The sequence below is a fragment of the Pelobates fuscus genome, chromosome 12 (assembly GCF_036172605.1).
Source record: "Pelobates fuscus isolate aPelFus1 chromosome 12, aPelFus1.pri, whole genome shotgun sequence".
NCBI classification, from domain to species: Eukaryota; Metazoa; Chordata; class Amphibia; order Anura; family Pelobatidae; genus Pelobates; species Pelobates fuscus.
In genome coordinates this window covers 140,904,553-140,919,564 of record NC_086328.1, presented here as the reverse complement: position 1 = coordinate 140,919,564, position 15,012 = coordinate 140,904,553, and the positions used below count along the sequence as shown (strand labels likewise).

Genomic DNA, 15,012 nt, shown 5'->3' with positions numbered 1-15,012 from the left:
GAGTGTTCGAGTTAGCGCGAGTGTTCGAGTTAGCGCGAGTGTTCGAGTTAGCGCGAGTGTTCGAGTTAGCGCGAGTGTTCGAGTTAGCGCGAGTGTTCGAGTTAGCGCGAGTGTTCGAGTTAGCGCGAGTGTTCGAGTTAGCGCGAGTGTTCGAGTTAGCGCGAGTGTTCGAGTTAGCGCGAGTGTTCGAGTTAGCGCGAGTGTTCGAGTTAGCGCGAGTGTTCGAGTTAGCGCGAGTGTTCGAGTTAGCGCGAGTGTTCGAGTTAGCGCGAGTGTTCGAGTTAGCGCGAGTGTTCGAGTTAGCGCGAGTGTTCGAGTTAGCGCGAGTGTTCGAGTTAGCGCGAGTGTTCGAGTTAGCGCGAGTGTTCGAGTTAGCGCGAGTGTTCGAGTTAGCGCGAGTGTTCGAGTTAGCGCGAGTGTTCGAGTTAGCGCGAGTGTTCGAGTTAGCGCGAGTGTTCGAGTTAGCGCGAGTGTTCGAGTTAGCGCGAGTGTTCGAGTTAGCGCGAGTGTTCGAGTTAGCGCGAGTGTTCGAGTTAGCGCGAGTGTTCGAGTTAGCGCGAGTGTTCGAGTTAGCGCGAGTGTTCGAGTTAGCGCGAGTGTTCGAGTTAGCGCGAGTGTTCGAGTTAGCGCGAGTGTTCGAGTTAGCGCGAGTGTTCGAGTTAGCGCGAGTGTTCGAGTTAGCGCGAGTGTTCGAGTTAGCGCGAGTGTTCGAGTTAGCGCGAGTGTTCGAGTTAGCGCGAGTGTTCGAGTTAGCGCGAGTGTTCGAGTTAGCGCGAGTGTTCGAGTTAGCGCGAGTGTTCGAGTTAGCGCGAGTGTTCGAGTTAGCGCGAGTGTTCGAGTTAGCGCGAGTGTTCGAGTTAGCGCGAGTGTTCGAGTTAGCGCGAGTGTTCGAGTTAGCGCGAGTGTTCGAGTTAGCGCGAGTGTTCGAGTTAGCGCGAGTGTTCGAGTTAGCGCGAGTGTTCGAGTTAGCGCGAGTGTTCGAGTTAGCGCGAGTGTTCGAGTTAGCGCGAGTGTTCGAGTTAGCGCGAGTGTTCGAGTTAGCGCGAGTGTTCGAGTTAGCGCGAGTGTTCGAGTTAGCGCGAGTGTTCGAGTTAGCGCGAGTGTTCGAGTTAGCGCGAGTGTTCGAGTTAGCGCGAGTGTTCGAGTTAGCGCGAGTGTTCGAGTTAGCGCGAGTGTTCGAGTTAGCGCGAGTGTTCGAGTTAGCGCGAGTGTTCGAGTTAGCGCGAGTGTTCGAGTTAGCGCGAGTGTTCGAGTTAGCGCGAGTGTTCGAGTTAGCGCGAGTGTTCGAGTTAGCGCGAGTGTTCGAGTTAGCGCGAGTGTTCGAGTTAGCGCGAGTGTTCGAGTTAGCGCGAGTGTTCGAGTTAGCGCGAGTGTTCGAGTTAGCGCGAGTGTTCGAGTTAGCGCGAGTGTTCGAGTTAGCGCGAGTGTTCGAGTTAGCGCGAGTGTTCGAGTTAGCGCGAGTGTTCGAGTTAGCGCGAGTGTTCGAGTTAGCGCGAGTGTTCGAGTTAGCGCGAGTGTTCGAGTTAGCGCGAGTGTTCGAGTTAGCGCGAGTGTTCGAGTTAGCGCGAGTGTTCGAGTTAGCGCGAGTGTTCGAGTTAGCGCGAGTGTTCGAGTTAGCGCGAGTGTTCGAGTTAGCGCGAGTGTTCGAGTTAGCGCGAGTGTTCGAGTTAGCGCGAGTGTTCGAGTTAGCGCGAGTGTTCGAGTTAGCGCGAGTGTTCGAGTTAGCGCGAGTGTTCGAGTTAGCGCGAGTGTTCGAGTTAGCGCGAGTGTTCGAGTTAGCGCGAGTGTTCGAGTTAGCGCGAGTGTTCGAGTTAGCGCGAGTGTTCGAGTTAGCGCGAGTGTTCGAGTTAGCGCGAGTGTTCGAGTTAGCGCGAGTGTTCGAGTTAGCGCGAGTGTTCGAGTTAGCGCGAGTGTTCGAGTTAGCGCGAGTGTTCGAGTTAGCGCGAGTGTTCGAGTTAGCGCGAGTGTTCGAGTTAGCGCGAGTGTTCGAGTTAGCGCGAGTGTTCGAGTTAGCGCGAGTGTTCGAGTTAGCGCGAGTGTTCGAGTTAGCGCGAGTGTTCGAGTTAGCGCGAGTGTTCGAGTTAGCGCGAGTGTTCGAGTTAGCGCGAGTGTTCGAGTTAGCGCGAGTGTTCGAGTTAGCGCGAGTGTTCGAGTTAGCGCGAGTGTTCGAGTTAGCGCGAGTGTTCGAGTTAGCGCGAGTGTTCGAGTTAGCGCGAGTGTTCGAGTTAGCGCGAGTGTTCGAGTTAGCGCGAGTGTTCGAGTTAGCGCGAGTGTTCGAGTTAGCGCGAGTGTTCGAGTTAGCGCGAGTGTTCGAGTTAGCGCGAGTGTTCGAGTTAGCGCGAGTGTTCGAGTTAGCGCGAGTGTTCGAGTTAGCGCGAGTGTTCGAGTTAGCGCGAGTGTTCGAGTTAGCGCGAGTGTTCGAGTTAGCGCGAGTCTGTTGTCTGTTAGTGTGTGTATGTATGTCTGTCACTGAGTGTATATGTATGTCTGTCACTGAGTGTGTCTGTTAGTGTGTGTTTTGTGAGTGTGTATGTATGTCTGTCACTGAGTGTATATGTATGTCTGTCACTGAGTGTGTCTGTCAGTAAATGTGTATCTGTTAGCTAGTGTGTATGCGTCTGTTCGTGAGAGTGTGTGTGTGTGTCTTCAGCACTTACCTTTCTCCAGCACCGGACTCCCTTGGCGCTGGGGATCCCTCCGTCCCGATCCACCTCTCAGCTCCGAATGCGCATGCGTGGCAAGAGCCGCGCGCGCATTCAAACCGCCCATAGGAAAGCATTATTCAATGATTTCCACAGTGAGAATCGCAGAAGCTCCTCTAGCGGCCGTCAATGAGACAGCCACTAGAGGCTGGATTAACCCTCAGTGAAACATAGCAGTTTCTCTGAAACTGCTAGGTTTTCAGCTGCAGGGTTAAAAACTAGAGGGACCTGGCACCCAGACCACTTCATTGAACTGATGTGATCTGGCTGTCTGAAGTGGTCCTTTAACCCCTTAAGGACCAAACTTATGGAATAAAAGGGAATCATGACATGTCTCACATGTCATGTGTCCTCAAGGGGTTAAGTGTATGTGTATCTGCAGCCCTGCGACCCCTGAGACCAGGTGCCCGCCATGTGCAGCGGCCCTGGCCCGCGCAGAGTAAGGGGTACACAGATCAGTTTTCGCACTGGGGCCCCATGGTTTGTGTGTACGCCACTGCATACAAACACACACTCTGCATTATATACACACACACACACACACTGCATTATATACACACACACTCTGTGTGTATATGATGCAGAGTGTGAGTGTGTGTGTGTGTGTGTGTGTATAAACTGGGTGGGGGGAGGGCATTTTTATTATTTTAATATATATATATATATATATATTTTTTTTTATATTATTTTAATATTTATTACTTTAATATTATTTTATTATTTTTTTGTTTCATTAGATTTTTTTGTCCCCCCTCCCTGCTTGTTGCCTGGCCAGGGAGGGGGGCTATGGGAATCCCTTGTGGTCCAGTTGGGGGGCTGGCAGCAAGCTGTTACTTACCTTTACAGCCGTTTCCGGTCAGCTCCGTGCAGCTCACAGTGTAAGTCTTGCGGTCTGCGTGCTGCGCGGAGAGTTGCCAGAGTAACACGTGGCAACGCTCTGACGGCCGCGGGTGTCGCAAGACTTACCATGAGCAGAATGGAGCAGACAGGGGAGCTGCACGGAGGTGAAGGGAGCTGACAGGAGCTGCTGTAAAGGTAAGTAACAGCTCGCTGCCAGCCCCCAACAGGACCGCCGGGCTTGTAATGAGCCCGGCGGTCCTGGTCTGTAGTATGGCAATGTAAGTTGCCATAATACAGACCTTGACTCGAGTTTAAGACAAAAAATGTGCCGAAAAACTTTTTCTTTAGTATATATTGAGGATTCTATGTCAAGAGATATGCAAATGACTGCTGCAAAAAACTTGTATATAACTTGTGATTGGATAACTCGAGACAAGGTGCTACAGCTGTTAAAGAAAATGAATGTAAATAAAGCTCTGGTGCCTGACGGTATTCACCCACGAGTACTTAAGGAGCCAAGTGGGAAAATAAGTGAACCTCTGTATTTAATTTTTCAAGATTCTTTTGTTTCAGGTATTGTACCGGAGGATTGGAGGAAGGCAGACGTTGTTCCTATATTTAAAAAGGGTTCAAAATCCTTGCCTGGAAATTATAGAAGTGTGAGCATAACTTCTGTGACTGGGAAAATATTTGAAGGACTATTAAGGGATAATATTCACAAATTCATTGGGAAGAACATTATTATTAATAATAATCAGCATGGTTTTATGAAGCATAGGTCATGTCAAGCTAATGTAATTGCATTCTACGAAGAAGTAGAAGTATAGATCATGGTGTTGCAGTGGATGTGACCCACTTGGATTTTGCCAAGGCATTTGATACGGTTCATCACCAATAGTTTAGTCTTCAAACTAAAAGAAATTGGGCCAGATGAATATCTTGTTCTTGGGTAGAATATTGGCTTAAGGATAGAGTACAACGAGTTGTCGTTAATGGTAAATTTTCAGGCTGGACAAAAGTGGTAAGTGGTGTCCCTCAGGGTTCTGTTTTGGGAACATTTCTATTTAACATATTTATAAAAGATTTAAACATAAGCATTGAAAGCCATGTATCAGTGTTTGCAGATGACACAAAACTTTGTAAAGTAATAAAATGTGAGCAGGATTTTGCGTTGCTGCAGAGGGATTTGGATAGATTGGGGGACTGGGCACTAAAATGGCAGATGAAATTTAATGTAGAGAAATGCAAAGTTTTGCGCACTTCGGGGTCAAGAATGCACAAGCAACTTACACACTTAATGGTAGTGAATTAGGGATAACCACACACGAGAAGGGTTTTGTCATATATATATAAGGGCATAAATTCTCGGGATGAAAATATAATTCTACCTCTTTATATATTCGGGGCCAGTAAAAAAAATCATCTGGAAATCTATTCATAAACCGGGCTATAGGACATGAAGTCACACAGGCTGGAAGAAAGGAGATTTCATCTAAGGCAAAGAAAAGGTTTTTTTACAGTAAGAGCAATAAGGATATGGAATTCTTTGCCTGAAGAGGTGGTTTTGTCAGAGTCATTACAGATGTTTAAACAGCAATTGGATAAATACTAAAAACATAACATACAGGGATACAATTTCTAATTAGTGGGGTAATAGCTGTTTGATCCAAGGAGACATCTGACTGCTATTTTGGGGGCCAAGAAGGATTTTTTTTCCTAGTTTGTTGCAAAATTGGAAGCGCTTCAGACTGGTTGTTTTCCCTTCTTTTGGATCAACAGCAAAACCATATGTGAGGCTGAACTTGATGGACGCAAGTCGCTTTTCAGCTATGTAACTATGCAACACGCGTTCTCCTTGGTTTTACAAGCCATTTAGTAAATGACAACCACACACCAGAGCAAACATTACATATTAGAAGGAGAAATAGAAACATTGTCTCAATCCATAAGGACAGGGACCTATAATTCTATTATAAAATCAAGCAATGGTTTAAAAAGTAATCACCAGGCTATAGCAAAATACATTCTAGCAATAGTGACTGGATAGAATACTTTTAGATAAACCTTTTTAGTTAATAAATCCTGTCAAGTGGTCATTTAGAAAAAGCACAATAATTTTATGTATTCCATGTAAAAAATATATTTTCAACCCCAAAACATTAAACACAGAGGCTGCACAGACTGATAGAATCTGTTTTATTATTAATATTATCATTATTTAACAGATGAACTAAAAGAAGCTGACCATACGGTTCCACCTCAACCAGGGGTGAGCGCCCTGCACCCCCCCTCTTCCCCAGCGTGGGGAGAGGAAGTTGATGTCCAAATATGAGGGGAGGAGACTTGATTCGATCCACAAGAGGAGACTACAGGCAGCAGCTAGGATAATCTTCTCAGCTCAGGCAGTCCATCTCACCCATTTGTCACCCCAATCAGATGCCATTATCGTTCTTCCAAAAGCCACAGCAAAATAAAATAGAAAATTTAAATATTTTCTCTTTATAGAATAATAGAATTAAACCAGAAAAGAGGAGAGAGAAAGAAAATTAAGAAAACACAAACAGGAGGAATCAAAATGAGGATAGAAAGTAAAGAACAAAAAGATGGAAGAAAGAAAAACTCAAGACACAAAATAAAAATAAGGTGGTAATTGGTGCAACTTCCTGCTACAGATAAGAGCAAAGTTTTCTCCCCTTCAAGCTGGGGAATAACAGGCAGAGCCCTCCCCACATCCAAAACTGGCATTGCAGTTCCTGTAACCCACTTATCCCCTGTGCTCGAGCTTGGAGGTAGTCCAGCTCTGTAGGGGCTGGGGAACGTTGGGAGTGGGCAGTGGGAGGAGAGGAAGCGGGACAATAGTGGGGAGGGGGGCTCATCTCTCCTTTACATGGTTCTGTGCCCCTCCCGTGGCCCCCGCTGCTTCCCTGCTGTCCTCCGAGAAGAGGATTTCAGACAGGTCATCCAGGATGGCGGTCTCCTTGGGGTCCAGTAAGCTGAACTCCCGTACAAAGAGGAGAAAGTGGATCAAGAGAGTGTTTAAATGTCCATGTAGCTCCAGGGCTGCAATTTCTTTGAAATGAGCAGAGTAGATGTGGGCCAGAACGTGGAATAAGTATCTGCAGATCTTTTTGACTAAAGATTCAAACGAGCTTGGAAATTCCTTGCCTATAGCAAAAAGAAAATAAACATCAATCTGAAAAGAACAATTCAGAAACAAAATCAAAGCACATAATGGACAACTCACAAAAACACATCAAGTCCTTTACATTACCCACATTTACAACAGGAGGTTAAGCAAATCCCATAATTTGACAGACTGCATGTCATAAAGGGAATAATGATTTATTATAGCAGGTTTGAAAAAAGTCCAGCAATTAAACAAATTCCATATCTTGGGTCAATATACAATATAGAATTTTAGAGGCTTGGGGTGGGGAGAAACTTTAGAAAACTTACATCACATTAGAAAAAAACAACAACAAAAACTGTCACTTATGTGACTGACATCTTGCTTCTTACACCTGTCTACACACATTCCAGAATCCGACTCTTCCCCAGCTTAAAGGGACACTATAGTCACCAGAACAACTACAGCGTATTGCATTCGTTCTGGTGAGTAGAATCATTCTGTAAACAGACAAAATGCAGTGTTTAACCCCTTAAGGACCAAACTTCATGTCATGTGTCCTTAAGGGGTTAAATGACAGCCTTGTGATAACTTCACTGGCCACTACTTAGATGGCTGCTAGAGGTGCTTCCAGTGGCAGTGCTGCACAGTGTGACTGACATTCAGTGTCTCTACCCTCTGCATTCACACACTGAAGTTTCCTCATAGAGATGCATTGATTCAAGTCATCTCTGAGGAGATGCAGATTGGCCAGGGCTGTAATTGACTTGTGCTGGCCCTGACCCTGACCTGCCTGAAAGTCTCAGCCAATCCTATGGGAAAGCATTCTGATTGGCTCAGAGAATCACTTCTGATGATGTCAGACAAGCAGGCTGATCAGTGTCAGAGGCAGCAGCTGCAGACCTGAATAAAAGTAAGATTTTGATATATTTAGGGAGACAATGGGGGCTAGATGGTGGTTTTAACACTACAGCGTCAGGAATACATGTTTGTGTTCCTGACCCTATAGTGTTCCTTTAACTGTGATTCCAGAACGTACAACAACAAGTTTACTTAATAGCATACGTTTACAAGTCTTTTAGATAAATATAAATAATGTATAATAAAATTGTGTTCAGGCCAAGCTAACTTGGAAAACTCACTATGTGCCAACGGCCCCAACATACTGCTGTCTTTTTTCACTCACCGTATTTGGTGGGGAAGATATCCTCGTCTGTTACCAGTTTCTGTACGGAGCTCATGACGAAGTCTATGTATTGTGGTGCTGTGCATTTTATTTTCTTCCCCCGCTCATCATACCAGTAGTATTGTCTGTAACAAGAGAAGTATGTGCTCAGGACAAATTCAAATCCATAAACTAATTATAGCATCTCTGTCGTGGCAATAGTACTTCAGTATATTGTAAAGAATAAAAGCCATCTTGAATTACTCACTCAATGAATGCGTTGGTCTTTAATTGAAATTGCAACACAATCAAAAGATATCATAAAACAAACTAGGGACTACTTTGTCTTACAGCAAAATTAAAAGCGAACAAACCATGACAAAACGGCGGAGAAAAAAAAGTCACCCTATTGCGCCTCACAAAAGGGGAGCTTATGGAGGATGCCACACTCTCATAGGATCCTCCACAAACCTGGAGTGTGTCACTCTGAGGCATGTTTGAGAGTAGAGTAGTGATGTGGGCTCCTGGTAAATGAAGTGATAGTCTCACCTGAAACTGTCACCATATCCTATCTCCCTTCATTTTCCCGGTCTCCGCACACTGAGCTAGAAAGTCACCTTCAGAGGTTTTTGCCAGATATGCATGGGTGCTTTAAGAAGCAATAATTAAAGGAATTATGTGCATGACCTTATTCCTGTGCAGTTGGTAAATATTCAATATGCAGTTCATAAGAGGTAAAACAATATATGTACCTCACGTTAACTTTTGTCTCCTAAGAGGGCTGCATTGTGATTGGCTCAGAGAATCACTTCTAATAATGTCAGCCAAGCAGGCAGGTCAGGGGCAGTGGCAGCAGCAGATTTTAATACAAGTAAGATTTTACAGTATTTAGGGAGTCAAGAGGGGGGATGGATGTTGGTATTAACACTATAGGGTCAGGAATACATGTCTGTGTTCCCGATCCTAGAGTGTTCCTTTAAACAGGACTTATTTGTTATGACAGAAGCCTGGTAAAGCCAAGTAATTTACAAAGCAGAATACAGACGTTTTGGATGAGATCACATGGTCAGGAGAAGGTTGATAAAATCAATATATTTTTACAATGCAGGGTATTCCAAATTTAAAAAAAGTGCAAACATGGTAAAGCTGTCACTATAGTCCACACCAGTCATTTTTGTGTAAATTATGGCATCCTGATTCAATGAATAAGATTCTTACATTTAATGAACTGAAAAATCAAGAACCTAAAAATAGAATGGTTCCTAAAAATGTTCTTGCTGGAACGCGTTCCATCCACGAACATCTGAATTGTAGCACATGAAAATCCAAACATAATTTAGACTAAAATTAACAGTTACTAAACACTGAAGAATTTTTACCGAACAGCTTTTTTTGCCTTTTGGACTTTAACGTGCTAACATTTTATGTACTGGAAATCGAAGACTTAAAATTTGAGCTGCTGCTGCTGGAACCTCCTCCTACCCCGCTACTTGACAAGACATGGACTCACGTGTTGCAGGCAGCCATAGTCTGGCAGGTCTCCCCTGTGCAGAACTCTGAGATGGTGCTGTACTGAAGGTTAATGTGGTTGAAGAAAGTGGTGACTGAAAGAAGCAGAGAGAAAGAACTCAGGTGTATATAATAAATGTTCAAACACTTTATGGTAGTGAGAGAAACACATAAGCTGTTCCCGGAATCAGTCAGATGGAGTAAAGAGTAATAGGCAAAACGTACTGTTGCTCGCCAACCACTCGTTGAGGTCAATCTCCTGCGGTAACGCCACCAGTTGCTTGAATTCAAAATCGGTAACACGGACGCGTGTATACTCTGGTTCCAAGTACAATTTCTTCTCTTCCGATGCAGGCTTCTTACCATTTGGCTTTGTCTTCGATTTCCTGTTGAGAGGGGAGGGGAAACTAAGTTAAACTTTTTAAATGCAATATAGACACAAATCAATCAAATACCAAATGGGGAATTTACAAACACATTCTGTAGGATCCTCAATACACCTGTGGGTAAAAGAAAAAACGGAGAGACATCGCCTGAAGGCTGCTTGCAACGAAACCACTCAAATAGATGGCAGTGGTGATGGTGCTATGATTGTAGCTTTCATTTTCACAATAAACACTTTCAAATACAGGATAGGGGGAAACCACATTTCCTTTCTATACGACCTTATTAAAACGGTTTGTTTTATTCATTATAGTTTATACGCACACACATACATTTGTTTCTATACTTCATTTCCAATTCTTGAGTATTCTAGTTCATAATTATCAAAGGAAGAAGCTGAACTAAGCTCACAGCCTTTACAAATGGTCAAAAATGTTCACACTATATAAAACATATACCTGATGTCTGATATTCAGAAATATTTGGATATTATCTGAACCACTAAAGTTCTATTGCAGTCCCTTTTCCAAAGAAATCTGGCCATGTAGAGGTTAACTGATCATACTATAGGCCAGCCTGTGCCATCATGTGCTGGTGATGAGAGAGTTACGAAACTAACTCCTCTGCCAACCTGCGTTTCCTGTGCTTACTTTCTCACAGAGGAGTCTTTGCCTTAAAAGGAATCCCAGAGCCAGCACAGAATCCTGGGGACAGGGAAGGGTGAGGAGGGGGCAGTGCCCAGGCATGCAATACATACCATAATCTGAGCAAAACACATACAGGAAAAAGGAGGGCACAGTCTGATAGGAGGGAAGCACTAACTGGCACTCTGGCTATAAGAGACAGAATGGGGCTACAATGGTAGGGAAGGTATAGGTGCCAGAGCTAGCACCAATACCGGAAGGAAGCCACATTGCCAGACTTCCTCTACAAAAGCCAGAGACACAGACAGTGTGCTGTGTTTCCATACACATCATCTAACCATTCACACACAGTGACAGCCCTCAGACGCACTAATATTCAAAATTAATATTCCACTAGCCACACGCAGGCTTGAGACGGCTTTTTCTTCCCCCACAAGGTGTCCAGAAAGAAAGCATATTGAAGAAAAGTCGCCTACTTCATATGGGCTCGGTTATGCTGACAACCTGCACATGCTATGTCACCCTAGAGGCTAGGAAAATCTATTCTTAAGTATATAGTATATATTTTAAATGTTACCAGATAACAGTGTGCACAAACTTACATGGTGGGTAGAGAGCCTACAATATATAGTGATTAGTGGGTTAAAGAATACTTACAACCAACTTGACTTTATGTCAAACTCAAAGTCTAGCATGGGCCACATAAACAAGGTTTAAAGTTTAGGTGAGCCGCAAAAAAACAAAACAAAACAAAAAAACACCTTACATATTCATAGAAACATAGGTTGATTTGAAAATTACAGTATAAAACAAAAAAAAACAAAAACAGCAACCCCCTCTACTAAATCCCAGTCGCCCCCGTGGCTACTAAATCCGAGTCCCCCACCCCCTCTACTAAATCCCAGTCGCCCCTGTCTACTAAATCCCAGTGGTCCCATTACACCCCCCCCTCCTGTGGCTACTAAATCCAAGTCCCCCACCCACTCTACTAAATCCCAGTGGTCCCATTACCCCCCCCCCCCCCGGCTACTAAATCCGTGTCCCCCACCCCCTCTACTAAATCCCAGTCCCCCACCCCCCCTCTACTAAATCCCAGTTCCCCCCCTCATATTAAATCCCAGCATGCCCATCAAGCCAACAAGAGGACTCCACTCACTTTGCCACTGGTCGTATGCGACTGCGGAGTCCGGCCTCTGGTAAAGCCCAAATGTCACTGTCCTCACCCTGTGCCAAGTCTAATCCTCCTGCTACTTCTTGAAACCCTGTGAAGGTGGAGCACGTCGATGTCACGTCGGACTGTGACATGGCGTTGAGTGCCTCCATACATCTCCAGGTACTCCACTGTCAAGTCGCAGCCAAGGCAACACTGACCAACACACACTCACTGACAGACACACACACACACACACTTACACATTCTTGCACACACATTTTCTTTATTGCTCCCTACCTTTGGGAGCAGATGTGGGGCCTCTCCCTGGGGATCTTCTATCTGCTCCTCACTGTTTCCTCGCTCTGTTTAGAGATGCCGGGTGCTGGATTATGACATCATATTACAGTGCCCGGCTTCACTACAGACGGCGCGAGGGAGCAGGAATACTGAGCTCCCTCGCAGGCCTCCTCCCTGGCTGGGTAAGTTTTAGCAGAGTAGGCACCTGCAATGTGGGTACTCTGCTTTAACAACAAGCATGTAATCGCAGATCGCCGGGCCGAGAGTTTGACATGCTTGCTTTAAAGGGACACTATAGTCACCTGAACAACTTCAGCTTAATGAGGTTGTTCAGGTAAGAACTATAGCTCCCTGCAGCCTCTCTCATGTAAACACTGTATGCTCTGAGAAAATACAGTGTTTACATTGAAAGCTAGGAACACCTCCAGTTGCAGACACTCAGAGTGAACCAGAGGGACTTCTGAGTTGATGGAGGCATAATATGGCTCCATCCACTCAGATCTGCTGTGCACGAGCATCCTGTGATTCATCTCCTCCCACTGCATGCAGACACTGAACTTTCCTCATAGAGATTCTTGTCAGTCTCAGCCAATCCTATAGGGAAGCACTGTGATTGGATCAGGCTATCACATGTCAGCAGACTGCTTGTTTTTCCTGAGTCTCAGCATGCAGATTTACAGCTTCTGGCTTGAATACAGTAAGATATTTACTATATTTATGGAGGATTGAGGGGTCCAGGGGGGCTAGATGGTCGTGTTAACACGATAGGATTAGGAATACATGTAGTTGCACTGGTGACTATAGTGTCCCTTTAAAGGGATACTTTAGACTAAACAGGTTTGGTGCATAGATCATGCCTCTAAAGTCTCACTGCTCAATCAAATGTTAACTTATTTTAAAAGTTTTTATCTCCTGCTCTGTAAATTGAACTTGAATCACATACAGGAGGCTCCTGCGAGGTCTAGCAAGCTATTAACATAGCAGGAGATTAATTCTAAATTAAACGGAATTTGCAATAAAGGAAGTTTAAACATTAGATGACTCTTTACAGGAAGTGTTTAGGAAGTCTGTGTAAGTCACATGCAGGGAGGTGTGGCTAGGGCTGCATAAACAAAGTGATTTAACTCCTAAATTGCAGAGAATTGAGCAATGAAACCAAAACTGCTACATGAATCTAAAGTCACTTTGGTGACTAAAGTGTCTTTTTAAAGATCATTTAAAAAAAAAAAAAAATCATCTATACAAAATCACTAGTAAATCTAGAAGTGGATGAAAGCTGGAGAAAAGAGCTGCACAGACACCCTTTCTCCATGCTCTGTATGGAGGATGGTGAGAACATCATTTTGGGAGTCAGGAAAACTTGCACCAGACCTACACCGGTGTTTTGTTTCAGAATATTCTTTTGTTCTAACAGCATATTAGCAGAGCTGTGTGAGCGGTCGCTATAATGTGTGTGGAACACTGCAGCTTTTAGCATGTAAGTGCGCACAAGGGGTTGTGAGATTCCACTTCAGTCACAAGCAGTGCATCTAACTATGTGGCCACCCTTGGACTTCATTTATGAGTGTATCAGCGAGTGAGTGAGTCAGCGAGTGAGTGAGTCAGCGAGTGAGTGAGTCAGCGAGTGAGTGAGTCAGCGAGTGAGTGAGTCAGCGAGTGAGTGAGTCAGCGAGTGAGTGAGTCAGCGAGTGAGTGAGTGTCAGCGAGTGAGTGAGTGTCAGCGAGTGAGTGAGTCAGCGAGTGAGTGAGTCAGCGAGTGAGTGAGTGTCAGCGAGTGAGTGAGTGTCAGCGAGTGAGTGAGTGTCAGCGAGTGAGTGAGTGTCAGCGAGTGAGTGAGTGTCAGCGAGTGAGTGAGTGTCAGCGAGTGAGTGAGTGTCAGCGAGTGAGTGAGTGTCAGCGAGTGAGTGAGTGTCAGCGAGTGAGTGAGTGTCAGCGAGTGAGTGAGTGTCAGCGAGTGAGTGAGTGTCAGCGAGTGAGTGAGTGTCAGCGAGTGAGTGAGTGTCAGCGAGTGAGTGAGTGTCAGCGAGTGAGTGAGTGTCAGCGAGTGAGTGAGTTTCAGCGAGTGAGTGAGTGTCAGCGAGTGAGTGAGTGTCAGCGAGTGAGTGAGTGTCAGCGAGTGAGTGAGTGTCAGCGAGTGAGTGAGTGTCAGCGAGTGAGTGAGTGTCAGCGAGTGAGTGAGTGTCAGTGAGTGAGTGTCAGTGAGTGAGTGAGTGTCAGTGAGTGAGTGAGTGTCAGTGAGTGAGTGCGTGTCAGTGAGTGCGTGCGTGCGTGCCAGTGAGTGCGTGCGTGCGTGCCAGTGAGTGCGTGCGTGCGTGCCAGTGAGTGCGTGCGTGCGTGCCAGTGAGTGCGTGCGTGCGTGCCAGTGAGTGCGTGCGTGCGTGCCAGTGAGTGCGTGCGTGCGTGCCAGTGAGTGCGTGCGTGCGTGCCAGTGAGTGAGTGCGTGCGTGCCAGTGAGTGCGTGCGTGCGTGCCAGTGAGTGCGTGCGTGCGTGCCAGTGAGTGAGTGCGTGCGTGCCAGTGAGTGAGTGCGTGCGTGCCAGTGAGTGAGTGCGTGCGTGCCAGTGAGTGCGTGCGTGCCAGTGAGTGAGTGCGTGCCAGTGAGTGCGTGCGTGCCAGTGAGTGAGTGCGTGCGTGCCAGTGAGTGAGTGCGTGCGTGCCAGTGAGTGAGTGCGTGCGTGCCAGTGAGTGAGTGCGTGCGTGCCAGTGAGTGAGTGCGTGCGTGCCAGTGAGTGAGTGCGTGCGTGCCAGTGAGTGAGTGCGTGCGTGCCAGTGAGTGAGTGCGTGCGTGCCAGTGAGTGAGTGCGTGCGTGCCAGTGAGTGAGTGCGTGCGTGCCAGTGAGTGAGTGCGTGCGTGCCAGTGAGTGAGTGCGTGCGTGCCAGTGAGTGAGTGCGTGCGTGCCAGTGAGTGAGTGCGTGCGTGCCAGTGAGTGAGTGCGTGCGTGCCAGTGAGTGAGTGCGTGCGTGCCAGTGAGTGAGTGCGTGCGTGCCAGTGAGTGAGTGCGTGCGTGCCAGTGAGTGAGTGCGTGCGTGCCAGTGAGTGAGTGCGTGCGTGCCAGTGAGTGAGTGCGTGCGTGCCAGTGAGTGAGTGCGTGCGTGCCAGTGAGTGAGTGCGTGCGTGCCAGTGAGTGAGTGCGTGCGTGCCAGTGAGTGAGTGCGTGCGTGCCAGTGAGTGAGTGCGTGCGTGCCAGTGAG

At 46.4% G+C, this 15,012-nt stretch overlaps 1 protein-coding gene across 2 annotated transcripts in view; it reads right to left on the bottom strand.

The window, feature by feature from the left end:
* Nucleotides 1–5,721: 5,721 nt before the first annotated feature.
* MOB2 (MOB kinase activator 2) overlaps nucleotides 5,722–15,012 on the bottom strand; it is a 40,971-nt gene continuing 31,680 nt past the window's right edge. For both annotated transcript variants that reach the window (XM_063438357.1, XM_063438356.1), the window contains exons 2-5: nucleotides 9,569–9,729; nucleotides 9,345–9,438; nucleotides 7,856–7,980; nucleotides 5,722–6,707 (exon numbers count right to left, since the gene is read on the bottom strand). In XM_063438357.1, coding sequence (XP_063294427.1) covers nucleotides 6,415–6,707; nucleotides 7,856–7,980; nucleotides 9,345–9,438; nucleotides 9,569–9,729 — 673 coding nt within the window. In that variant the 3' untranslated portion in view covers nucleotides 5,722–6,414. The remainder of the gene's footprint in view (nucleotides 6,708–7,855; nucleotides 7,981–9,344; nucleotides 9,439–9,568; nucleotides 9,730–15,012) is intronic.